General features: G+C 61.3%; 3 protein-coding genes across 9 annotated transcripts; 2 read left to right on the top strand and 1 right to left on the bottom strand.

Annotated features, from left to right (window-relative positions):
* The first annotated feature begins 3,682 nt into the window (after positions 1-3,682).
* On the top strand, positions 3,683-8,156 carry IGFALS (insulin like growth factor binding protein acid labile subunit). Of its 2 annotated transcripts, XM_075767731.1 has the most exons (3): positions 3,683-4,077; positions 4,193-5,148; positions 5,732-8,156. In XM_075767731.1, the coding sequence occupies exons 2-3, from the start codon at positions 5,133-5,135 to the stop codon at positions 7,543-7,545; spliced, it is 1,830 nt and encodes a 609-aa protein (XP_075623846.1). In that variant the 5' UTR covers positions 3,683-4,077; positions 4,193-5,132; the 3' UTR covers positions 7,546-8,156. The 2 variants fall into 2 exon arrangements, with proteins under 2 accessions (XP_075623846.1, XP_075623847.1); XM_075767732.1 differs by lacking the exon at positions 3,683-4,077 and having other exon boundaries at positions 4,171-5,148.
* Positions 8,157-9,092: 936 nt separating this feature from the next.
* Positions 9,093-14,175, bottom strand: NUBP2 (NUBP iron-sulfur cluster assembly factor 2, cytosolic). 3 transcript variants are annotated; one of them, XM_075767217.1, is made up of 7 exons: positions 14,104-14,175; positions 12,723-12,841; positions 11,805-12,003; positions 11,313-11,467; positions 10,997-11,107; positions 10,620-10,689; positions 9,093-10,026 (listed from the first exon to the last, which is right to left on the bottom strand). In XM_075767217.1, exons 1-7 carry the CDS (start codon positions 14,120-14,122, stop codon positions 9,881-9,883), a joined length of 819 nt encoding a protein of 272 aa, XP_075623332.1. In that variant the 5' UTR covers positions 14,123-14,175; the 3' UTR covers positions 9,093-9,880. The 3 variants fall into 3 exon arrangements, with proteins under 3 accessions (XP_075623332.1, XP_075623333.1, XP_075623331.1); XM_075767218.1 differs by having other exon boundaries at positions 13,695-14,114; XM_075767216.1 differs by lacking the exon at positions 10,620-10,689.
* Positions 13,003-23,107, top strand: SPSB3 (splA/ryanodine receptor domain and SOCS box containing 3). 4 transcript variants are annotated; one of them, XM_075767212.1, is made up of 7 exons: positions 13,003-13,726; positions 16,295-16,443; positions 18,172-18,349; positions 19,078-19,265; positions 21,132-21,234; positions 21,671-21,796; positions 22,096-23,107. In XM_075767212.1, exons 1-7 carry the CDS (start codon positions 13,678-13,680, stop codon positions 22,440-22,442), a joined length of 1,140 nt encoding a protein of 379 aa, XP_075623327.1. In that variant the 5' UTR covers positions 13,003-13,677; the 3' UTR covers positions 22,443-23,107. The 4 variants fall into 4 exon arrangements, with proteins under 4 accessions (XP_075623327.1, XP_075623329.1, XP_075623330.1 ...); XM_075767214.1 differs by lacking the exon at positions 13,003-13,726 and adding an exon at positions 14,445-14,535; XM_075767215.1 differs by lacking the exon at positions 13,003-13,726 and adding an exon at positions 14,960-15,150.
* The last annotated feature ends 987 nt before the right edge of the window (positions 23,108-24,094 follow it).

Raw genomic sequence — 24,094 nt, 5'->3', positions numbered from 1 at the left:
GGCAGGGCCCAGCACAGCCTTAATGCTGCAACGGGCTCTGTCTGGCTTCCAGCACCAGTAAAATGAATTTGCATCCGCTCCTGGATCTAGCAAACCCCCGTCCCGGGCAGCCAGCGGAGCACCCTGCTGCCAGGACTGCCCGGTGTCGCGGGAGCAGCCCGCGGTGGGCCCAGGCCGCAACGGCTGCGAGGAGCTGCCGCGGGCCGAGGCCTGCGCGACCCCTCCCGGGGCGGCACCGGGCGTCGGGGTGAGGCCTCTGGGGTGAAACCCGGCCGCAGGGGGAGGGGAGCGGCGGGCGGCGCAGCCGCGTCCCCCCCCCCCCCCCAGCTCTGCGGAGGAGGCGGCCGGTGCCGCGGGCCGGGCCTAGTCAAGTACCGTCGCGTACCGTTTCCAGGGCAACGGGCGCGGCCGCTTCCGGGTGAGGCCGGCGGAGCGGCAGCGCCCCCTGGCGGCGGGAGGCCGTGACACCCCCCCGCTGGGCCTGGCGGCTCCAGCCCCGGCCCCCCCAGCTCCTCAGGGCCCCCCCAGGTCCTCAGGGCCCCCCCCAGCTCCTCAGGCCCCCCCAGGTCCTCAGGCCCCCCCAGCTCCTCGGGGTCCCCCCCAGCTCCTCAGGGGCCCCCCCAGCTCCTCGGGGTCCCCCCCAGCTCCTCAGGCCCCCCCCAGCTCCTCGGGGTCCCCCCAGCTCCTCAGGGTCCCCCCCAGCTCCTCAGGCCCCCCCAGCTCCTCGGGGCCCCCCCAGCTCCTCGGGGTCCCCCCCAGCTCCTCAGGGGCCCCCCCAGCTCCTCGGGGTCCCCCCCAGCTCCTCAGGCCCCCCCCCGCTCCTCAGGCCCCCCCAGCTCCTCGGGGCCCCCCAGCTCCTCGGGGCCCCCCCAGCTCCTCGGGGGCCCCCCCAGCTCCTCGGGGCCCCCCCAGCTCCTCGGGGCAGCCTTCCCGCACGGCTCACCGCCCCCACCGCCGCGCGGTCCTTCCCGGTACCGGATCTAAACCCACCCGCTCCCAGTTTGGAACTGTCCCTCCTTCTCCTGTCGCGACAGATCCTGGCGAAAAGCCTCCCTCCGTCCTCCTTGGAAGCCCCCTTATATGTCGACAGGCTGCGGGAAGGTCTTCTCCGGGCTGGACAACCCCAGCTCTCCCAGGAGAGGTTCTTCCAGCCCCCCGACCATTTCTGGGGTCCCCTCTGGACCCATCCCAACAGGTCCGGGTCTGCCCCGTGCTGGGTCCCCAGAGCTGGACGTGTGCTCCAGGGGGGTCCCACGAGAGTAGAGGGGGACAATCACCCCCCTCCGCCTGCTGAACACGCTGCTTGTGCTGCAGCCTGAGGAGGCGATGGGTTTCTTGGGGTGCAGGTGCCCGTTCCTGGCTCATGTCCCATCTGTCACCCCCCAGCATCTCCAGGTGCTGCCCCACAGGGCTGAGGAGGGCTGGGACGGGGCAGGCAGGGAGAGCCTGGCAGCAGGCAGGGAGGGGAGAGCCTGGCAGCAGGCGGGGGGGGGAGAGCCTGGCAGCAGGCAGGGAGAGCCTGGCAGCAGGCAGGGAGGGGAGAGCCTGGCAGCAGGCAGGGGGGGAGAGCCTGGCAGCAGGCAGGGGGGGAGAGCCTGGCAGCAGGCAGGGAGAGCCTGGCAGCAGGCAGCGCAGGGGGCTGTGGCCGTGCAACCTCAGGCAGGAGGCGAGCGGCCCCTCTGCCACGCTCCCACCCCATCCCACCCTGGGGGTGCCCTGAGGACCAGGCTGCTCCCTCCGTCACCCACTGCTGGGACAGGGTCTCCTGCAGTTCCCTGTCCCCCTGTGCCTCCGACCCCCCCCCCACTCCCAGAGACTCCTTTCCCCCCCCCCAAAACTTGGGGTTTGGGATATTTCCCACCCGTGACTGCAGCAATGGCCCTGGCATCCCTGAGTCATGGCTCGGGGATGTCCTTGCCTCCCCCGGTCCAACCAGCCCAGCGAGGCTGGTGGGGATGACCCAGTTTTACATGGCCACGCGGAACACCGGCGTGGTAATTAGCATCCTCAAGAGCCACCGTAGATGCTGATGGGGACATTTGCCAGCAGCTGCCAAAATCTTTTGCCACCACTGCCAGGTCCCCATATTGAGTAATTCAGAATTTTGATATAGTGCAATAGATGGGGGGCAGGATGATGGCAAACGTGGGCAGAAATTTCAGGCCAGAAACACCTTTCGGTGCTGGCACCTTTTACCCGGGGGCAGGGGCTGGAAGTTTTCAGTTTGGAGGCTGGACGCTGGTCGAGGGCGAGAGGGACGGTAAGGCGATGCTCGGACCCTTTCGCTGGCTGGGCGAGCCCGCAGCCCCGGTGTGAGCGGAGCTGTGCGAGGGCTGGTGAGCGAGCACCAGGCAAAGCCCATCTCTGCCGGGAGGGTCTCTCCAGGAGGGAGCTTGGTCCCTGCAGGTGTTCCCAAGAGAGCGGCACAAGCTCTGGAATGCCGGTGTCACCTGTCCTGGCTCTCTCGGGCAGCAGCAGCAGGCTCAGATGTTCTTGGTTCAGGATGAGGAGCAGCAGCACTGGTTGCCCTGGCAATACAGGATGCTCTCCTTTAGACGGGGACATTTGGCAAGATTTGCTAAAAATGCTTCCTAACTCAGCTGTGACACCACCACTCGTGTCACATCCCAAGGCCCAAGCCAGGTCGGTGCCGTCCCTGCCGGTACCCAGAGGCCACCCCGGGCCACTCACCCTGGGTGGGGGGATGGACCAGGGAGCTCCCAGGGTCCCACCAGGGTCCCACCAGCCTCCCCAGCTCCGGCAGACCGGTCAGGGCCACCAGCACCGGTCCCTCTGTGGTTCGGCCAGCTACAGAACGGGGAGCAGGGACGGCTGGTGGCATTTACCCACAGGAAGGGACGGGGCAGCTCCCTGGGGAGGGACCTGCGGGCACGGGAGCGCTGCTGGGGAAGGTAATGATTCCTGAAATAGGTTTAAAAGCTTTTTTTTTTTCTCTTTTTTTATGATTTCACTGCTTTTCCCAATACCATTACAGCCTTCTCCATGGCAACCAGGTGGGACAGCTCAGACTTTGGTCCCAGCCAGGGAGATTAGCTGCCGGAGCTGAAATGATGGGGGGGGATCAGCTGGGGAGGTCTGCTCTGGCCGGGGCCAGGGTGGGAGGAGAACATCTGTGGAGGGGACCCAAAATGAAGTCCCCATGGCAGTTACAGTGCTGCAGTACAGCGGGCAGGCGCCAGGTCCTGGCAAAGGGGACGGGCTCACGGGGATACTGGAGGGACCAACCGTGCCATGGGGTCTGAGCATCCCCTGCTGCAGGCGGCAGTGGGACGTGTCTGGAGGAGAGGACCTCAAGGAGCTTTAAAGGTGGAGATGGGTCTAGCTCTTCCCCCACTGGGCAGGGATTTGCTTATCTACCCTCTTTATTTTCCCTTCGCAGCTGGTTTGATATTTTCCCTAGAAGAGGGCAGTTGGAGGCAGGGAGAAACCCGCTCCCAGCCGCAGGTAGGGCTCGTTTAAACTTCCCAAAGAGGTTTTGTGGGTTTTGGCTGGCTGGCCCATGCTGGTTCAGCTCTTTTTAGCTTCCAGATTGATTACACCTTGTGTCAATATGTGCTTAGCGCCTATTAGTGGGTGCGTGTGTCTCCATTTCTCATTTCTCCCTTCTGATCTATAATTTCCCAGAAGAGAGGATTAAAATAGAGGGGGAGGAGAGCACCATTCAGTGCCAAAAAGAAAGGGAGAAAACAGTGCTTGTGGGAAAGTTGGGTTGCAAGGCTGGAGCCTGGCTGTCTCACCCCGATGCCTCTTCCCGTGGGCATGGTCCTGCTTCGGCCGCTTAAAACCGCCCGAGTTAAGCGGTGAAGAGCTGAGCTGTGCCCTGGGGAGGAGATGCCAGGCTCCCACCGAGCCGCCCATGGCATGAGGCTGGTGGGGGAGAGCATCCCTGCTCCATCTCCACCTCGGGGACTGGCACACGGGGGGGGGGAACTGGGACTGGGAAGAACTTCAGCACTGGTGGGGGATGCCCATTCCTGGAGCCATGGATGTGAACGGTGCCAGCCCTGTCTTGGGGCATCTTCAAGGAAGAACAAGGCTACCAGGACCGCAGGAAGGGTTAGCCATGGCTTCTCCATCCAGCAGCTGCTGGCCCATAGGGCTCCTCTCGCTTGAGCTGAAGTGGCTTTTTATATACATATTTTTGGTTTGGTTTCCTGGAAACTGGTAAAAGATTCTGCAGAAGCTACGTTGGACACCGGTGGGGAAATGACCTGGGACACAAGACAGGGTCACCAGCCTCCCCAGGGTGGTTTTGATGAGCTGCCAGGCAGAAAGTACGATCCACCAGCCCTGGAGCATCACCCACCATCATCCCACACGGGGCCGGTGGAGGAGCAGGGGACCCTCGCAGCCGTCAGCTCGCCCGCGGGCCCCAGGCTTTGCTCTCTGCTTCCCCCGCGGCACACACAAAAGCACCGAGCCAAGCGGCACGTGCTGCTCCCAGCGCCATCCCCACCCGCGAGGCTGACGTACCCCCACGAGGGGTCTGCGGGTTCAGCCCTGAGGCTTTTACTGCCACACAGGGAAGAACTTTTTCCCCATTTTCCAACTCCTGTCCCACTCGCATCACCATAAAGCCTCGGCCGTTCCAGCCCATCTCCTGGCACGAGTAACCCCCTGCCCCCAGCGCGGTATGGATGCTGCGAGCCCCAGCACGTGTTGCTCAGGTCACGACGCCGGGGCTCACCCCAGGGCAGCCCCAGCAGGGTGGGCACCCAGGGAAGGGCCGGTGCTGCCGCTCAGAACCCCCAGGCACAGCCGTGGGGCTGCTCCATCCATCCCTCTATGCTCACTGCCCACCCAAACCCCATCTCTGGGCAGGACCACCCCCCCGCCCTAGCCTGTTCTCCCAGGCATCTCCTCCTCTCCCCCCTCCCCAAGCCGCAATAAAGGCAGTTACAAACCTGGGGAGCAGGGGAAGAAGCAAGGAGCCCATCCCCGGGGGATGCTCGCCCCGGCCACGCTGTCCCAGGGGCTGAGCCTGCGTCCCGTCCCAGCAGCGGTGGGGTTAAGCCTGGCCGGGCGGGCGGCTGGCCGGGCGTCAAGGTGGTTGCTCCATCCATCCCTGCGCAGTCGGTCCCCGGAGAGCGAGCGCTGCCCTGCCCGCCACCATGAGCGCAGGCAAAGGTAAGGCAGGGGAGCCTGCGCGCTCACCTAGCCCGGGAAGGACGGGCAGGGCAGGGGGTTGGCAGGGGGAGACGCTAAAACTCTCCGCTGGGGCTTCACACTCAAGTCACCCTTAGCTTTTCTCCCCTCCTCCACCGCTCATGAGACTTTTTGGGAGCCCCCGTGGCAGCCGGTGTGCTCGCAGGCACCCACAAACCTGGGCAGGGGCTGCAGGGACGGGCAGGGGCCACGACCCCGAGACCCCTCGGCTCTGAGGAAGAGCAAATTAATGGGGGGCAGCCGGGGAGGAAGGAGGAGAGGGGACGGGGGCATCGCTGCTGGCCTTTCCCCAGGGGAAGGGAATGCAGAGGGCTGAATCTCGGGGGTCTGTGCATCCGAGGGGGTCTGAGCTGCACCAGGAGCGGGGGGCGATCCCGCACCCTCTCCCAAGGGCAGTTCCAGCCTCCCAAACCTCCTGCAGCTGCTCAGTGCGTGCGATGGGCCGGGACTGACCCCTCCAGCCACCCCCCGGCAGCACGGGGGGGTCCTGCGGGGCAGCCATGGCCCCGCACTGACAGTGTCCCCTTTCCTCCGTGTCCCGCAGCGGGGGTCACCCTCCTGCTCCCCTTGACCCTGCTGCTGGCCACCGCCTCCCAGCCCCCCGGGGGGGACAGCCCGAAGGAACTGGGGGACGCAGACCCCCCCCGCTGCCCCAGCCCCTGCGCCTGCAGCTTGGACGACTACAGCGAGGAGCTCAACGTCTTCTGCAGCGCCCGCAACCTGACGCGCCTGCCCGAGGACATCCCCCCCAACGCCAAAGCCCTGTGGCTGGACGGCAATAACTTCACCCTGCTGCCGGCCGCCGCTTTCAGGAACCTCTCGGCCCTGGACTTTCTGGACCTGCAGAGCAGCCAGCTGGCCGCCGTGGAGCAGCACGCCTTCCATGGGCTGCGGAGCCTCTACCACCTCCATCTTGAACGCAACCGCCTCAAGCACTTGGCGCCCCACACCTTCCTGCACACCCAAAACCTCGTCTCCCTCAGCCTCAACAACAACTACTTCAGTAAGGTGGAGGAAGGGCTGTTCGCTGGGCTCTCCAACCTCTGGTATCTGAACCTGGGCTGGAACTCGCTTGTGGTGCTGCCTGACAAGGTCTTCCATGACTTGCCCAACTTGAGGGAGCTGATCCTGGCTGGGAACAAGCTCCCCTACCTCCAGCACCAGCTCTTCTGCAGCCTGACCGAGCTGAAGGAGCTGGACCTGAGCGGCAACGCGCTCAAGGGCATCAAGATCAACATCTTCGTCAAGCTGCAGAAGCTACAGAAGCTGTACCTGAACCACAACCAGATCAACGCCATCGCGCCCCGTGCCTTCATGGGCATGAAGTCCCTCCGGTGGCTGGATCTCTCCCACAACCGGCTTGTCTCGCTGTTTGAGGACACGTTTCTGGGCCTCTTGAGCCTGCACGTCCTACGCTTGTCCACCAACTCCATCGTCAGCCTGAGGCCCAGGACTTTCAAAGACCTCCAGTTCCTGGAGGAGCTGCAGCTAGGGCACAACAGGATCCGGAGCCTGGCAGAAAGGACCTTCGACGGGCTGGGCCAGCTGGAGGTCCTCAGCCTCAACAACAACCAGCTACAAGACATCAGGGTTGGGGCATTCCTGGGGCTGTATAACGTGGCCGTGATGCACTTGTCTGCAAACTGCATCAAGGTGCTCCCTGACTACGTCTTCAAGGGGGTCACCAAGTTGCACAGCCTCCACCTGGAGCACAGCTGTCTTGGCAGGATCCGGGCAAACACCTTCTCCAGCCTCTCCAGCCTGCGGCGGCTCTTCTTGCAGCACAACGCCATCTCCGTCATCGAAGACCAAAGCTTCGGTGAGCTGCATGAGCTCCTGGAGCTCGACCTGAAGCACAACAGGCTGAGCCACCTCTCGCCCCAGCTCTTCGTGGGTCTGAGCAACCTGGAGTACCTCTTCCTTTCCTCCAACCAGCTCCTGGAGATCTCCCAGGACACCTTCAGCCCGCTCCAGAGACTCTTCTGGCTCGACCTCTCCCATAACCAGCTGGAGATGCTGGACAACACTGTCATCTCTCCCCTGGCCAACCTGCGGTACCTCAGCCTGAGGAACAACTCGCTGGAGACCTTCTCGGTGGGTTTCCTGTGTGCCTCCTTCGCCCTGGAGCAGCTCTGGCTGGGGGGCAACAACTGGCACTGCAACTGCTCCCTGAAGGGCCTGCGGGACTTCTCCCTGCAGCACCCCGTGGTGGTCCCGCGCTTCGTGCAGTCCGTGGCCGAGGGGGACGATGCCCACGTCCCCGTCTACACCTACAACAACCTCACCTGCCTCCATCCCCCGGCTGTGGCGGGCCTGGACCTTCGCGACACCACCGAGGACAGCTTTGCTCACTGCTGAGGTGCGTTGGCTCTTCCCAGAGGACACGTCGCTTCCTGGCCGCGGACCCTCGCCTGCCACCTCCCCGGCCCCATCCTGGGCTCCCCGGGGCAGCAGCAGGAGCTCCGGCTCTGCGGCCACCCCAGGTTAGCCCAGCTTTGCCACCGCCTCCAGCTGCTCATCGTGGTGCTGCCGCAGCGGGGAGAGCTGTGCCCGGGCGATGCCGGATGGGCAGCGGCTCCCCAGGCTTCAAACTGAAAAGTTTCCGTCCTTTAATATTTAAATAGCGGCCCCCGGGGTTAGCGTGGTCGCTCCCGTTGGAAGCGTGAGCATCTCTGAGCCTCTGGGATGGGGGGAAAGCTGCACCCCCAGCTCGGAGCCCTCCCCACGGCAAGGGGCACCCCTGCTGGGGCCAGGACTCATCAGAGGGACAAAACAAAGCATCTTCCTGCCCTGGAGCAGCCAAGAAATCCTAAAAGCCCCCTGAGCTCCCCGGTGGGTTTAAGGAAGCGGGGAGATGACTTGCTTCAATCATTCCTTGCACTAGCAGGTGTAGGCAGGGTGCAGAAAGCCGCACACGTCACTTACCTGATAAATCGTAGCAGACAAATAAACCTTTGGAGCTATCGCAACCCATCTTGTAAGTATGTTTTTTCCAAAGCACATGCCGCACCCGGCCGGGGTTTCTTATCAGAGCCCCTCGGGGTTTGCAGACGCAGGGCGAGGAGCACAGGTTCCCCGGGGCGCTGGAGGAGTTTGCAGCAAGTTTTCTGCAAGCCCGGAGAGGGTGGCACGTGCCCCAGGGAGGGAACGAGAGGTGACCGGCCACCCCGCAGAAGCCAACAGCCCGGTCAGACTCCAGCCCTGCTGCCCAGCTCTCCCAATCCCAGATAAGTGACCAAAGGTCAGACAAAATTTTCCAGGAAAGTTGCAAGTGGGGAAACCCGGTCAGGTGCGAGTCCCGTCTTTGCTGCGGGCGCAGCGGGAGCAGGGACAGATGCTCCTCCTGCTCTCCCCCAAATGACAGCTGCCAGCTATAATCCAGTTCGGTTAATAGAAATCTGAGACTTCCCACCTCCCCAAAACAGCACTGCAAGAGCAAGTCCTGAGCGCGGAGAGGGCACGCGGGGCTCACAGTCCAGGAGGGAGGGAGATAAGAAGCAAGGACAGCACCTTCGTTTGCTTCCCCAGCTTAACTCCAGCCTGCAAGAAGAGGGGCAGGTCACGCACGAGCAGCGGCTGAGGGGCCACAGAAGGAGGACCGAGGGAACAGGACACTCGGAGAAATGAGGCGGGAACACCCGGGGACACGGAGGAGCCCCACGCGTGGCAGGGCGTGGAGAACAGCCGCGACAAAGCATCCCGCAGAGGAACGGCAGGGCCAGCTTTCGGCAAGGTTGGCTGGATCTTGAGGCAGGTGTGGAAGCAGGAAAGATTTAACTGAACCCCAGCAAGGAAACGGGGAAAAAGCAGGAAATACCAAGATGTATGAGAAGCACTCTTAGCACCAAGACTCACAGCTACAATGAGGCCTGAAGCAGTGGAAAAACATAACTCCCAGACTTAGATTTTAAGAAAAGTGTTTACTGCCTAGAACCTTTCAAACTATTCCTGAGTCGCCATAAGGCTCAGCAGACCAAAGAGGCCTTGTCTGCAGCACGGCGAGGCGCAGACCTCAGGCGGGTGGTAGATCTCCTAAAGACATCCGCCTCACGCGAAGCACATCCCGTGCCCTCGACGGCCCATCAGGAACCGGCGATCCGAGATGTCTGAGTGAGGTGGCCTGGCTCGTGTCCACATCAGAGCACCCGGCACGAACCCACCAGCCGCTGAACCAAGTACCATGTAATCCGTCACGCGAGGGAAGCGGCAGGAGAAGGCGGCAGCACAACGGAGCCACGATCCAGATGACCGGTGCCGTTTGGGTTCATTGAGGGAAGAACAGTCAGTGGCCTTTCCCACCGTAGCTGCGTTGGGTGACGGCCAGAAGCACCGCAGCGTACGAGACGCCGCGGACACAAGCTAGAGCTCCCCAAGCGCAACGGCTGGCTGCAGAGGACGGCGCTGGGCGCACGGGGCTAGGGACAACTGTACCGTGGCAGAGCACTCCCATGTTGGGAAGGCAAGCAGCGGGCTGCCGCTGCAAGGGGTCTCTTCAAATCCAGGGGGATGGAGCAGCGCTCCCCTTTTTGGATCGCCGTGAGCGGCGCTGATGCTGTGGTCCCCCCTCCCTCCATCACCCCCCACCTGGATAGTTTTAAACAGCTTCTGCATCCCCCCTCCCCGCCGGCACGGGCTGCTGGTGGTGCGGCCACGCCAGGGGCTCAGCCGGCAAGAGTCCAGCTCCATACCCTCCTCAGGAGCTCCGCTGTGACGCACCATCCAAGATCTGCTGGGCGATGTGAGCCAAGGCAGGGAAGGCAGAGCTCTTGGGAAACTCTTGGATGAAGTCTCTGCCTTCCTCCAAGCTCTGGCTGAGTTGGGGGTCCAGGGGAACACAGCCTGTGGGATAGGAGGAATGGGGAGAGTGACTGCTTGCTCATTGTAAGGCAAAGGCCTGGAGTCAGGATTAAAAAAAAAATACCCTGCCAGAGTAATTTCCAGGAGAAGCTGTACGAAAGACAGCAACTGCTACCCTCACCAAGCGCACCAGGAGCTACTTCTCACCTGCAACCGCTTCCTCTAGGTCCAAGACCCCACCACACGAGACCTTCACAAGAGAGACCCTCCCACCCTGATCCCACCCCAGTCTGGAGGGCAGGGGTGAGCCCTCAGCCCCCATTCCTCAGAGAGGCATTTTGGGATGGCTTCTTCAGGCTCGCTTACTCTGTCACCACGATGTCAGCAGCCAGAGCGGGCTGCAGATCATCACCGCCTCTGCCCCAGCAGGGCCAGATGCCCACTCGGAGCAGTTTGGATGGCAGAGAAGCCAAGCAAGAAGCACACCTCTCCTCTGACTGGGCAGCAGGCGCTTGTAGGGACCCAGAGCCCAGCCTGCCTGCCCCTGTGATGCTGCATCCCTCTGCTCAAGCACTCCCACAGCACCGGAGATCTCACCTCTAACCACACAGACATCTGCTCAAGAGGCCACTCACCTAGGAAGGGGACCCCAGCGTGTTTGGCCAGCTCCTCACCTCCCCCTTTGGAAAAGATGTTCGTGCACTCCTGAAGGAGGAAGAGCAAAAGCAGCGAGTCATAAACCCCAGAGCCCTGTGCGACAGAGCAGGCGCTGCCCGCACGTGAGGAGAGTCAGCTCCCCTCCACCTTCCAGCCTCAGGAAGCCCCGTCCTCCCCCAGCTCTCTTCAGAAAAGCAGAGCCAGTGGCTTCTTCCAAAACCGACATGCAGCAGCTTCTCGTCTCCCTGCATCACCCCCCTGGCATTTACCGATTTTCCCCCCTGAGGCACTGCACCCTACAACACCCCGGCACAAATGAGAACCTGCAGTAGCCCAGCGGTCCCAACAAACTCACTGAGCAGTGCGGGCAGACGAAGCCGCTCATGTTCTCCACGATGCCGAGAACTCGTAAGCCCGTCTTCTTACAGAACGTCAGCTCTCGCCTCACATCTCCCACGGACACGGCCTGCGGGGAAGAGCAGCAGAGGTTAGGGGCGTCTGTGGGTCTGGAGCAGGCACGCAAACGAGAGGCAGAAGTGTAGAAGCAGCAGCCATGGACAGGTCTGTGCAAACACCCACACCCCCTGGGGTGCATATTTCCCCCCTCAAACCGTGCCCGGAGGCAGAAGCCTGCCCAGGAACTCCAGTTCAGCTCCAGCCAGCTGCCCTACCTGGGGCGTAGTGACCAGGATTGCTCCAAGCGGCTTGTAGGGCCGCAAGGCCTCCACCGTGGAGATGTGCTCGTCTGATGTGCCTGGCGGCGTGTCCACGATGAGGAAGTCCAGGTCCCCCCACGCCACGTCAGCAACAAATTGTTTGATCAAAGCTATGGAAATAAAAGGGTTGGGAAAAAACCCACTCCACCAGGTTTCAACGGGTGCCCTGGGAGCTGTGGGCCAGGCAGGACAGGGGTCGGGAGGCACTCGGGGTGACAAGGACCTGGGGAGAGATGGCAGGGCTATCTGCCAGCACAACACGTGCTGCACAAGCACCAGCCGAGTGATCTGAACCCACTCCGGCAGGACAGGAGCCTTGTCTTGCTACAAGGAACGAGCTGGCCAGAAAAGCCTAGCCCTCAGCAGGAGCAAACACCACCTCCAGGGGGGTTCACAGAAGGTGTCTTGCACTGGAAGGTGGCTACCAACAGCAAAACCCAACTGTACCGTTTTTCTTGGGTCCTCTCCACACCACGGCATCATCTGGCTTCTCCAGCAGGAAGCCGATGGACATGAGCGAGATGCTCTTGTCTTGGTCCACAAAGACGGGGACCCAGCCGCTGTCGCACTGGTGCACGTCACTGTCCTGCACCCTGAACATGCAGGGTATGGTGGGGCCGCACAGGTCCACGTCCAGGATCCCCACCTGCGGGCGATGAGGCAGAGCCCTTCAGGCAGGGCTGGGCACAGCGGCAGCACCCGGCCGCACTCCTTCTCTGGGTGTGGAGGGGCAGCATCCGAATTTCGGCTGCTCCCAGCACTTTACAGGAAGGATTCTTTGGCTCAGCAGCCAGATTTGAAACACAGTTTCAAAGAACTGCGTTAAATTTTGACTGCCTTGCTGGTCTGCTCCCCTCCGAGGAGCATCTCCTGGGTATTTCCAGGCACTTTGGGGGGATCTTTATGCCAGACACCAGCCAGGATCCAAGGGGCATTGGCTCCACAGAGCCTTTAAAAAAAAAATAAATCCTTGGGGAATCCAGCCTGTCTCATGCCCACACAGTTCCCCTTTCTCCCCATCGTAGCACTGTCCTTCAGCTCATCCACTTCACTCCACAAAGGGAGCGTGTGTTACACCACAAAACAGCAAAGTCATTTCACAGTGCCTTGGCTTCAAAACCAACAAATCTCAAGTAATTTTAGTCTCTTGGATGAAAGGGAAGTGAACTGCAGGTACCTGTGCTGGACCAAGCAAGCACAGAAAAAGAGAAACACTCGAGTTGCTACCAAAACCAGCATTTTCACACAGAGGATCTAGATGTTGCCTGCACAGGACATGTATACGTAAAGGACGAGCAAAATCCAGCCCGGCTGGAAGTCAGGAAGGAAAAGACAGAGCTCAACATCCCACAGACCCTCGCTCACCTTCTTCCCAGCGTGCCGCAGCGACAGAGCCAGCTCGGTGGAGATGGTGCTCTTCCCCACGCCGCCCTTCCCGGAGAGCACCAGCAGGATGTGCCGCACCCCGGCCAGGTTGCTTCTCTCTGGGAGGAACGAGAACAACAACGAGACATCAGAGTCCAGCAACGAGACATCAGAGTCCAGCAACGAGACATCAGAGTCCAGCAACGAGACATCAGAGTCCAGCAACGAGACATCAGAGTCCAGCAACGAGACATCAGAGTCTCTCCTGACACAGGACAGCAGCACCTGACCGTCAGCGCAGAGACGCGGATCTCTGCTGAGGGCGGCGGTGGCTGTCACTGCTCCAACAAGTCTGGTTTAAGCGTGAGGGACAGGGAAAGAAGAGGCGGATGCCACAGCCCTTTTGCCCTCAGAAAAGGAACGGGAGCGATGGCAGTAAACAGTCTGCGGGGAGCGAAGCCTTTGTCCTGATGACCTAAGCAGCGATGGGGCAGCAGCGCCATAAACGCCCACGGGGCCTCGTCACGCCGTGCCTACGCCAGGTTCACCCTGAGCCCTCTCAGGGAACGGCTCGGAGGCTGTCGGTGAGGTCAGGCCCTTGGCGTTTCCTTCCTCCACGCCACCCCAGTCACCTCCCCGCGGCCCCAGGCCCCTCTCCAGCCCTCGGGCCGTTTCTCGCTGCTGGCAGTGCTGCTCGGGCCTCCGCTTCGGGCTCAGCCGCCACGTCCCGTCAACGCGGAGCTGAGAGCAAGGGGAGGCTCGGGGCCGGTTCCACGGTCCGGGGCTGCGCGGGCGGCAGAGAGGCGGACCGGGTGCTCCGGCCACAGCCGAGCAAACAGCACCCACCCGCCCGGGCCCGCGTTCCCGGGCGCCCCGTCACCACCGGCCGCTGACTCACGGCACCAGGCCCGGCCCACCCCCGCGCCGCTCTGGCACCACAACCGGCACCGGCGGCATGGAGCCCGCACGCACCATGGCAGACCTCATCCGCACCTCCACCGACGGTAACGGCGCTCGGCCCCGATAACGGGGAGGGGGGGAAGAAGGAGGACCGGGGGGGGGGGGACGGGACGGGGGCGGGGAAGGAGACGGAACCCCGCACCGAGGTGCTGCCGGGACAGCAGCCCGGTGGTACCGGCAGCCCCGCGCCAGGCCCGGTTACTCGGCGCTCTCCCCAGCGGGCGCCAGGCCCGGGCCTCCGGCAAGGCCCAGCGCCACCCCCCCGGTAACCGGGCCCCGTCACCTCTGGGCCCCGGCCCGAGCACCGCGGAGCTCCCCTCACCAGGAGCCGGGCCGCACCACCGCGGCACCCGGCCAGACCCAGCCCCCCCGGGCGGGACGTCCCCCTACGGCCGGTCCCGGCCCCACTACGGCCACTCACCCCCCGCCGCCTCCTCCATGCTGCTGCCCCGTACCGCCCACTTCCGCCTTCCGCCGGGTTAAAGCCCCGCCCCAGGACTGACAGGTGCCTTCCCCAATCACGAGCCGCGCGCTCACCGGGAGCCCGCCCTCTCGAGCTTCTCAGCCAATCCAACCCTCTGCTTTCCCCTCGCTAGCCAATGGGCTTAGTGCTTTCCCTCCTCCACGCGCTCTGGCCCTCCGCAGTGGTCACCCAATGGCGCGGCTTTCCCAGGATTGACGCACGGCGCAGCCAGTGGCGCCGGGCTCCCCTCAGGCACCTCCCCCACCCTCCTTCCTTAGCTGTGAGCGACGGGTTGCTCAGCCAACGGCGAGGGGGTGCGGTGCGGACCTAGCCAATGGGTGCCTGAGAGGCGGTGTCGAAAGAGAATTGTTTATGTCCCAGGAGGGGAAAGTAGGTCAGAGCGCGGCGGCGGGACCGGGCCGCGGGGCCGCTCCGGGCCGGGCAGGGCCAGGCAGGGCAGGTGGGCCGGGGCCGGGGCCGGGGCCGGGGCGCGGGCTGGGGGCTGAGGCCGGACCCGAACCCGAACCGAGGCCTGGGCCGGGCTGTGCGGTGCAGCCCAAGCGCGGCGGCCTGGCCTGGGCCGGCCGCGCCTCAGCTGTGTGGGACGGCCGGGCCGGGCCGTGTCTCCGGTGCCCGCTGTCCAGCGGAGCCGCCTGCCCCTGAGGGCCAGGCCGGGGGCCGCTTGGGTGTTCCCGACCGTCCCCGTCCCTTCTGCCCGGTCTGTGCTGCTCGGTGCCTGGGGAAGCGCTGCCGTGGGGAGCGGGGCTGGCCGGGGTCGGGGGGGGGGGGGGGGGTTCCGTCCAGGGCCCGGCCCGCTGGCCCGGAGCGCTGTCACGGCGGAGGGAAGCCCTGCGGGAGCTGCCCGGGCTGCCCGTCGGGGTCAGCCCTTGGGCCGGAGCGGGGAGCTGCAGCGGGCGCCGTGCGGCTGTGGGCCCTTCCCGGCCGGAGAAGGGGGGCTCCGGCGCGGTTTTAGGTGCTTTCCCAACACGGCTGTGCTTGGCAGAGGTGAGAACCCCCAGATCTCGGTGGGTGGGATGCCCGGAGCTCCTCAGAGCATCCGCGGGCACCTGCACAACCGGCCGTGCCCCGGCCTGACCCGACTGTTCCGGGAGCTGCCGGCCCGTCCGGGACTGGGGCGCAGGAGGAACGGGGACGGGTGCGGTATGGCAGGCACCGGGACGGGGCTCACCCGCCGCACGTTTGCAGGATTCGTGTGCGCGTCGGGGAAGCACCGGTGCGGGCTGGCTGCGGTGGGGACGTAGCTGGAGAGGCTGAGCAGAGGGAGTGGGTTCAAGGGATGGGAGATGGATTACGGCCCTGCGGGTGCCTCTTGGTGGGGAGGGGTTTTTTTCCTGTAAAGATGAACTTTACAGGGAAATGAAATTGGGGATCAGGGTTCCCCTGTCACATCCAGCGCAACGCTCCTGCGTGGTGGCTGGGAGCCGGTGTGGCCTGTCAGGGAAGGAGCCTGTGGAAATCTGTCTCCGAATAACATCCCTGCTTGAGTTGGGACAGAGAAGCGGCAGCTTCACTTCTGTCTGTTCCCCTTGAGGCAAGTCAGGACAGGTCTGTGAAAAGGCCGGTTTCCCTTCAGCGAGCAAGAAAGTGGTCTCTCCCCCACCCCAAACGCTGAGAGCAAAGTCTTCTCTCGGCAGCAGTTGCTCGGAGGTGAGCAAACAGCCCGTTCTGCAGACGGGCACACGCGCGGGGGCCGCCGTGGTGGCCGAGCAGCGTGGCTGGAGCCCAGGCGGCTGCCGGAGGGTGGCCAGGCGCCGGGGAGGCCGTGCCTCAGTGGCTGACACTCCTGATGCTCCCCTAGGCCAGCGGTGAGAGGTGGATGACGGATCCGTGCGCTGTGTTGGGAGTGTTTTTGGGGGGCAGCTCGGCACCTGGGTGCGCGGAGAAGTTGACCCTGCTTGGAGAAAGAGGTTGAAGTTTGCAGAGGCTCGCAATGCGAGAGGTTATTCTTTTGCCTCGCTTTAGCCATTGATGGTGCCTGCGCAGACGCGGTTCGTGCTGATCCGTTCCCGGGGAGGGGGCTGTGGTGACCTGGGGGAGGTTGCCTCAGGGGGTAGAGCCCGGGAAGCGCTGGGTGGAAGCGGGACATAGCTGCTGCATGTAACCTCCTCTCCCTTGCCCCCCTCCGCAGCTTACCTCTCTCAGAACAGCATGGCGCGACGCACACGGAGCAGCAGGGCCTGGCACTTCGTCCTGAGTGGGGTGCGGCGCGAGGCGGACACTCGGGCAGTCGCCTTGGCCACCGGCACGCGTGGTTGGGGCTACGACTCTGACGGGCAGGTAGGCTGGCACTCGGGTGGCTCTGACGTGACACGAGGGACAGCTTTCCTCTCCATCCACAGCGGGCACTTACTCAAGGTCCACATCACTGAGCAGCTAGTCCTTCAGCAGGCAGAACTGGCCAAAATCAGAAAAGACTTAATAAAACACACGGGCTAACGAGCCTCCTCCAAGCTCTGACGGGGTCTGCGGGGCTCCCAGAACATCTTCCCGAGGCAGGGAAGGCCAAGCTGCCTGAGCCCGGGAGCTGATTGATACTAAGCTAAATGCTTTTTTTTTTTTAAGCATATTATGTGTGTGTGTTGTATATAAAGCACACACAACATTTTTAAAATACTCTTTTTTTAGTAGTGATCTAAATAAGTATTTAAACGGAATCAGTTCTCCAGTCCAGGTGTGCTGGAAGATGGGAAGAGCAGTCAGTCAAACAGCCAAACAGCGCAAGGAGCGGCTTAGCGTCACCTCTGCCAGCCTTCGGTCTTTTCCCTGGTTCTTGAGTGCGTGAGTTCAGTTGCCCATGCAACAGTGGGGATGCAGGGAACTGCTCCTGGAGCTTCAGAGCTGGGCTAAAGCCTCGCGAGACCACTGCCAGAGCACGGTGTCCAAACCCAGGCGCTGTGCTCCCAGAAAATCAGCCTTTTCCCTGCATTCGGAGTAGCGCTGTGTTTCTGCAGTAATGGGAACGGCTGGATTTCTCTATAGCAGTAGTTAGGAAGGACCAGTGAAAGGCAGAAATTGAGCTTTTTAATATGCAGGCTGGAGGAGGAGGGGTGGGCAGGACATAAGTAAGCCCCGAGTCAAGTCCCGCTGTCTTACACAGCTACAAGAACATGAGTTTAAGGAATTTTTGTCTTTAAATACTGCTTACAAAGTCTGCCATGGGGGTGAGTAACGAGCAGGTACACCTGACCAGCTTGTAAACCCAGAGTAACTCTCTACAATCTGTGGTAAGAGACACCATTAAGCAACATCAACTCTCCGGTAACAAATGGAGCGAGACAGGGCTTTGACTCTTACGGCGTCCAGTGCAGGGACACTTTGGTCTCTTGGCACTGGGGAACAGTAAATCGAGTTTTTGTGTTCACGCATGAAAGTAAACGAAATCCTTTTAATCCTTCCGTAGGTTCCCTGCGGGCCTGGCTGCAGCGCTGGCGTGAGGAGCTGCAGCCGTACCGCTTTACTGGTTCCCCTTTGTTCTGCCCTCTCCCCTGCCTGGCCTCCCGTCCCTTTTCCTCCTCCTCTTATTTGCCTCCCTCTCTCCTCCGTAAGCTCCCAGGCTCTCGAGCGGTGGTTTTCAGCAGCGTGCTCTGGTTTTGCGATGCCTCGGCCGGGGTCTCCAGCCGGCTGTAACCTGCCCATTGAATACCGTAGCTTTAGCACGGAGATTGCTTAAAAATGCACGTGTTAAGGACTGGGGCTGTCACGCTGCTTGCCTGCTGTGACAGCTCCTCGCCCCTGGAAGGCACAAAGAACATCGTGGAGTGCCCGGTGCTGAGCGATCTCTGCAGCGCAGGCAGATGCTAGCCGGGTCCCAAAGCAGGGTAATTCAGCTGGCACGGCCCCTCGCCTCCCTGCGTGATGGGCCAGGCCGAGGCACGATGCCACCACCGTGAGCCCGGGGACGTCCCTGCATGGCTCTGCATCGTGCCAGACCTCGCAGACCTCTGCCAGCCCAGCGCTGAGCCTGGGGACGTTCAGCAGTGACCGTTCCTCCCCTCTCCCTGGCAGCACAGCGACTCAGATTCGGAGCCAGAGTTTTCTTCCCTCTCACCTTCCATCCCGAGTGCCATCCCCGTGACCGGAGAGTCCTACTGCAACTGTGAGAACCAGAGTGAAGCGCCGTACTGCTCCAGCCTGCACGCCCTCCACCGCATCAAGGACTGCCAGTGTGGCGAGGAGGATGAGTGTAAGGAAGGGGCTCCCCAACAGCCCGTCTTAGTCCTTTGGGGTTCGAGGTGGCGTTCGAGGGGGCCCTGCACGGATCCTTTGCTTTCCACGCGGGCCCTCATCTCTGTCCCGGCATTGCGGTGCTCCTTTGTTTACATCTCAAGGCCATGTAGACTTGTAGGAAGATTACAAGCACGTGCCTCCTGTGATGTTTCAAGGGCTAAGTGCTGAACTTGTTAATGCATCAGAGTTCACCTCTGGGCACCTGCTTTCAGATCCGGCTGAGGCCACCAGTGCAACCAGCCCCTGTGGTTACGGCCGCTGATCCTTGGCGCTGGCAGGGCGCCCGGCTGCGTGGCAGGGCGTGCTCAGAGCAGAGAGGAGAGGTAGGCAGAGGGTGGGCTTGGGCTGGCCGAGAACGCCTGTGGCGTAGCAGAGCTACTCCTTGAGCCTACAACAAGCGTAGGAAGAAGGGAGGCTCCGCCTGGCTCTGCTCGTGATGGGAACTGGTCAATGCTGACAGCTTCGGGTTCAGAGCGCTGAACCGTCCCCGGTGGGACACTGCAGAATAGTTCAGGTCTTAAACAACTCTCCAGTGTGCACAGCTTAGGATTTACCCTCCTAAAGGGTAAAAAAACCCAACCATAAACAAAACCCGCAACAGGCCCTCGAAACAAACGTGCGTGGGTGGGGATGGCTCCCTGAGGGCCTTTCCCCATCCTTGTCCCCCCTCTGCTTCCCCAACAGATTTCGACTGGGTGTGGGATGACCTGAATAAGTCGACGGCCACCCTGCTGACCTGCGACAACCGCAAGGTGAACTTCCACATGGAGTACAGCTGCGGCACCGCCGCCATCCGTGGGAACAAAGAGCTGGCGGACGGGCAGCACTTCTGGGAGATCAAGATGACCTCCCCGGTCTATGGCACAGACATGGTACGTAGGGCAGGGTCGCTTACGGGCACGCAGGGTTCTTTGAACAGGGACTGGGAGAATGAAGAGCCACCCACTGTAGAAGATCAAGTTTGAGACTATCTAAGGAACCTGGAGGTGCACAAGTCCGTGGGACCTGATGAGATGCATCTGCGGGTCCTGAGGGAACTGGCGGATAAAGTTGCGAAGCCACTCTCCATTGTATTTGAGAAGTTGTGGCAGTCCAGCGAAGTTCCCGTTGGCTGGAAAAGGGGAAACATCACGCCCATTTTTAAGAAGGGAAAAAAGGAAGAGCCAGGGAACTACAGGCCGGTCAGTCTCACCTCCAGGCAAGATCCTGGAGCAGATCCTCCTGGAAACTGCTCCAGCACATGGAAAATAAGGAGGTGATTGGTGACAGCCAGCGTGTCTTCACTAAGGGCAAATTGTCCCTGACAAATTTGGTGGCCTACAACGGGGTTACAGCGTTGGTGGATAAGGGAAGAATGACTGATGTCATCTACCTGGACTTATGCAAACCATTTGACGCTGTCCTGCATGACATCCTTGTCTCTGCATTGGAGAGACATGGATTTGATGGATGGACCACTCGGTGGATAAGGAATTGGCTCAAAGAGTTGAAGTCAAGGGCTCGATGTCCAAGTGCAGACCAGTGACGAGTGGCGTTCCTCAGGGGTCAGTACTGGGACCAGCACTGTTTAACATGTTTGTCGGTAACATGGACAATGGGATCGAGTGCACCCTCAGCAGGTTTGCTGATGACACCGAGCTGTGTGGTGTGGTTGACACACCTGAGGGATGGGATGCCATCCAGAGGGTGGACAAGCTCAAGGAGTGGGCCCATGGGAACCTCGTGAGGTTCAGCAAGGCCAAGTGCAAGGTCCTGCACATGGATCAGGGCAATCCCCAGTATCAGCACAGGCTGGGGCACGAAGGGATTGAGAGCAGCCCTGAGGACAAGGACATGGGGGTACGGGGGGATGAAAAGCTGGACGTGACCCAGCAACATGCGCTGGCAGCCCAGAAAGCCAACCGTGTCCTGGGCTGCGTGTCCAGCAGCGTGACCAGCAGGTCGAGGGAGGGGATTCTGCCCCTCTGCTCCGCTCTGGTGAGACCCCCCTGCAGTGCTGTGTCCAGCTCGGGGGTCCCCAGCACAAGAAGGACATGGAGCTGTTGGACTGAGTCTAGAGGAGGCCATGGAGGTGATCCGAGGGCTGGAGCACCTCTGCTATGGAGACAGGCTGAGAGAGTTGGGCTTGTTCAGCCTGGAGAAGAGAAGGCTGCGGGGAGACCTTAGAGCCCCTTCCAGTCCCTGCAGGGGCTCCAGGAAAGCTGGAGAGGGGCTGGTGACAAGGGCAGGGAGTGACAGGCCAAGGGGAATGGCCTGAAGCTGGAGGAGGGGAGATGGAGATGGGATGGGAGGCAGAAATCCTTCCCTGTGAGGGTGCTGAGGCCCTGCACAGGTTGCCCAGAGAAGCTGTGGCTGCCCCTGGCTCCCTGGCAGTGTTCAAGGCCAGGTTGGATGGGGCTTTGGGCAACCTGGGCTAGTGGAGGGTGTCCCTGCCCATGGCAGGGGGGTGGGACTAGGTGAGCTTTAAAGGTCCCTTCCAACCCAAACCAGGCTGGGATTGTATGAAGAGGACAGCAAGCTACTTCAGCAGTTCAGCTGGGCCTCCTCACTTGGTAAAGAAATTGGAGCTGAGAGCCTTCAGCTCCGGCATGAAACCTCTGACTTGGCTTCGCCAAAACCTCTGGGTGTTTTGGACTGTGCCAAGAAAAGAGAGGAGATCTGGAGGTGGAGTCTCAGTTGTGTTTTGTTGCTTGAAAAGACACTAAGCTTGTGTTCTTTTTCCTGGCCTTGCCTCCCAGATGGTGGGAATCGGGACGTCGGATGTGAATCTGGACAAGTACCGCCACACCTTCTGCAGCCTGCTGGGCAAGGACGAGGACAGCTGGGGACTCTCCTACACTGGTAATGCAGGCAGGGCAGTGGCAGGATGGCTGGAAGGGCAGCAGCGGGCACAAGTGTTGTCCTAAGGGGTTGAGAATTAAACGATCTGAATGGGATTGAGGCCAAGAAGGCCACCAGACCTGTGAGTCCCATCGTTAACAACAACCGGAGCGGCTGCCTGGAGTGTCTGGCCTTGACTGCGTTTTGCAGACCCCTCCAGGGCGCCTGGACTGCCGGCTGCACGCCACTGATCGGGGGTTTCAGTGCTGCTGCCTGCAAAAAACCTCAACTTTCCCCTTTTCATTGTCCGCTCTGAGGCGGGAGGGCAGGGATCAGGCAGCTGGGCAGGGATCTGGCCCTGAGCGAGGCTGTACCAGTGGGAACTCACGATGCAGGAGTTGGGATGAACTCATGGCGCGCAGACTTTTTGCTGAATGCCTTTTTCTTTGATTTTAAGGACTACTGCATCACAAGGGAGACAAAACAAACTTCTCTTCGAGGTTTGGCCAAGGCTCCATCATCGGGGTGCACTTGGACACGTGGCACGGGACGCTCACGTTCTTCAAAAACCGCAAGTGCATAGGTAAGAGCCAGGGCAGCTGGCACGGCCTGCGGGCAGGGGGACTGGCAGGGGGGAGCAGCGCAGCTTTGGCTGAGCTCAGTCTGCCTGCGGCAGGAGAAAACCCTGGCAAAGTAGAAGACCAAGGCGTGAAGCGAGCGGGAGGAAGGTTACGTTTGTTGTTTAATAGATTGGGATTACAAAGGGCCGTTTTCCAAGCGTTTTCCAGCAGCTCTGTAGTTAATAGGTTCGGGGTGGCTGGGAGGAGTGAGATCCCCTCGTCAAAACTAACGTGACACCTCCCTGCTGCTGTCCCCCGGCAGGGGTTGCAGCTACGAAGCTGCAGAACAAGAAGTTTTACCCCATGGTGTGCTCGACGGCGGCCAAGAGCAGCATGAAGGTGATCCGCTCCTGTGCCAGCCGCACGTCCCTCCAGTATCTCTGCTGTTACCGCCTGCGCCAGCTCCTGCCCGACTACGTGAACACGCTGGAGGTGCTGCCATTGCCGCCGGGACTCAAGCAGGTGCTACGCAACAAACTGGGGTGGGTCTTGAGCATGAACTATAGCACGTCGAAGCCTTCCTCCTCCTCCTCATCAGGAAGCGACTCAGACAGCTCCTGTGGCTCAGACGCAGAGGCCTGCCAAAGGAAGAGGTGCAGGAGGACATAACATATCTGCAGACGAACTGCTGTGAGGGAGTTGGGTGGGGTTTTGTTCTGCCAGCCGGGCCTGACGCACCTCTTTCTTCACGAGGACTTCCATTTCTACTCATTTGCAAAGATTTCTCTTCTGCTGTTGGAAATCTTTAGCCCAAACACCCATCAAATGCAGTGAAAACACTTCTCCAAGAGGTCCCAGCTCTGTGAAACGGGTAAACCGCAGCCAGTTATCGGAGCTCCATCTCCTGACTTGCTATCAAAGCCATCACCTCTCCCTGAAGGATCCCTCTTCTCTGCGGACCGTCAGCAGAGACAAGATTTAAGGCAGCCTCTTGATTTCAAAGCATGCTAGGCTCTGGTCAGGTAACGGCCTTGACTCATCAAAGGACAAAATCACAGACCAGTGACCCCCTCCCAGCTCCTGTGTGTTGGTTTGGTATCTGTGATGAACTCGTCCCGCTGTGGGGCACGATCGAGCAGCAGCACGTAGGGAAACGGGCTCCCAGAGGATGCATCTGTGCCGCTGTTGTGACAGAGCGGTTACTTGCACGCAGTGAGCTGTTGGTGATCTTTCTTGAGCCCCCCGATGACTTTAGTTGCTTTGCATGTTGGCTCCTGCTGCTTCTCCTGTATCAAAGACTGTATTAAACTGTAATAATAAAAGTAGAGACTGTCTTTTGTTCCTCTTAGGACCCTTGAAGACAGGAATTGGAAGGTGCTTTTCAAGAATAGCCACACAAGCACAGCTAACAGCCTGGAGGGATGTTTTAAATGCAACAGTAGCTGATCAGAGCTAGAGGGGGTAAAGGCAGTGGAGATGAGCTTCTCTCTGCCCCAGGGAGGGCTCTTGTGCTTCCCGGTATGCCAGGGATGGATCTTCAGCGGAGCCAGACTGAGGCCTGTAGCCGCAGGGTTTTGTACCGCTGGTCCCTGGCAGGTTACGCTGGGACAAACCACCCCAAACCCCAGCCTGAGAATCGGTGCAGCTCCTGCGCGCACAACAGCCCCTCGCCGAGAGTTCTGGGTCGTGCTGGGGGAAATGCTGGATTAGAGCCTGGGCCAGCAACTAATCCAGTAGGCCTGGTACCGCTGCCAGCAAACGGCAGGCAGGAGAGCCTGCCCGCTCTTCTGCATCCCAGCTACCCTCAGGTTTTAGGCAGGAAAGAGGAGGGAAAAGCGCTTTAGCTGCTCCTTGCAGAAGAGGACACGAGCACTGGCTGGGAACACGCTGCGCAGCAAGAGGAGGGCTCGGGCGCTTAAGCCCACCTTGTGTCACTGCCAGGACAGGCTGGCTCAGGGGGCCCAGCCCGGAGCTGGCCCAGCCAGAGGCCCCGTCTGGCAGCTCAGCTTCCTCCTGCTTACGCCCCTCGATGCCGAAGCAGCACCGCTCTGAGAGCAGATGGGCAGGAAAGGGCAGGGAGCGCAGCACCAGGGGCTCACAGCAGAATCACGCGGGGTCTGCCGCTCCTGCTGGACTGGATGCCATCGCCTTTCCAGTCCCTGCAGATTCTGACCGTTTTGGTGCTGCAGCCAGAAAGAACAGCCCTGCTGGGTTGCTCCTCCCCAGGAACCAATTCAGGTGTGAGCAGATGGAGGCAGAAGAACCCCTGGCAAGTTGGCATTGCTTTGAGCCAGCGAGCTGCGGTTCACAGGAGGAAATTT

The sequence above is a fragment of the Balearica regulorum genome, chromosome 15 (assembly GCF_011004875.1).
Source record: "Balearica regulorum gibbericeps isolate bBalReg1 chromosome 15, bBalReg1.pri, whole genome shotgun sequence".
Lineage (NCBI taxonomy): Eukaryota > Metazoa > Chordata > Aves > Gruiformes > Gruidae > Balearica > Balearica regulorum.
Note: the sequence above shows the minus strand (reverse complement) of the source record. Positions and strands in the feature narration are given on the sequence as shown.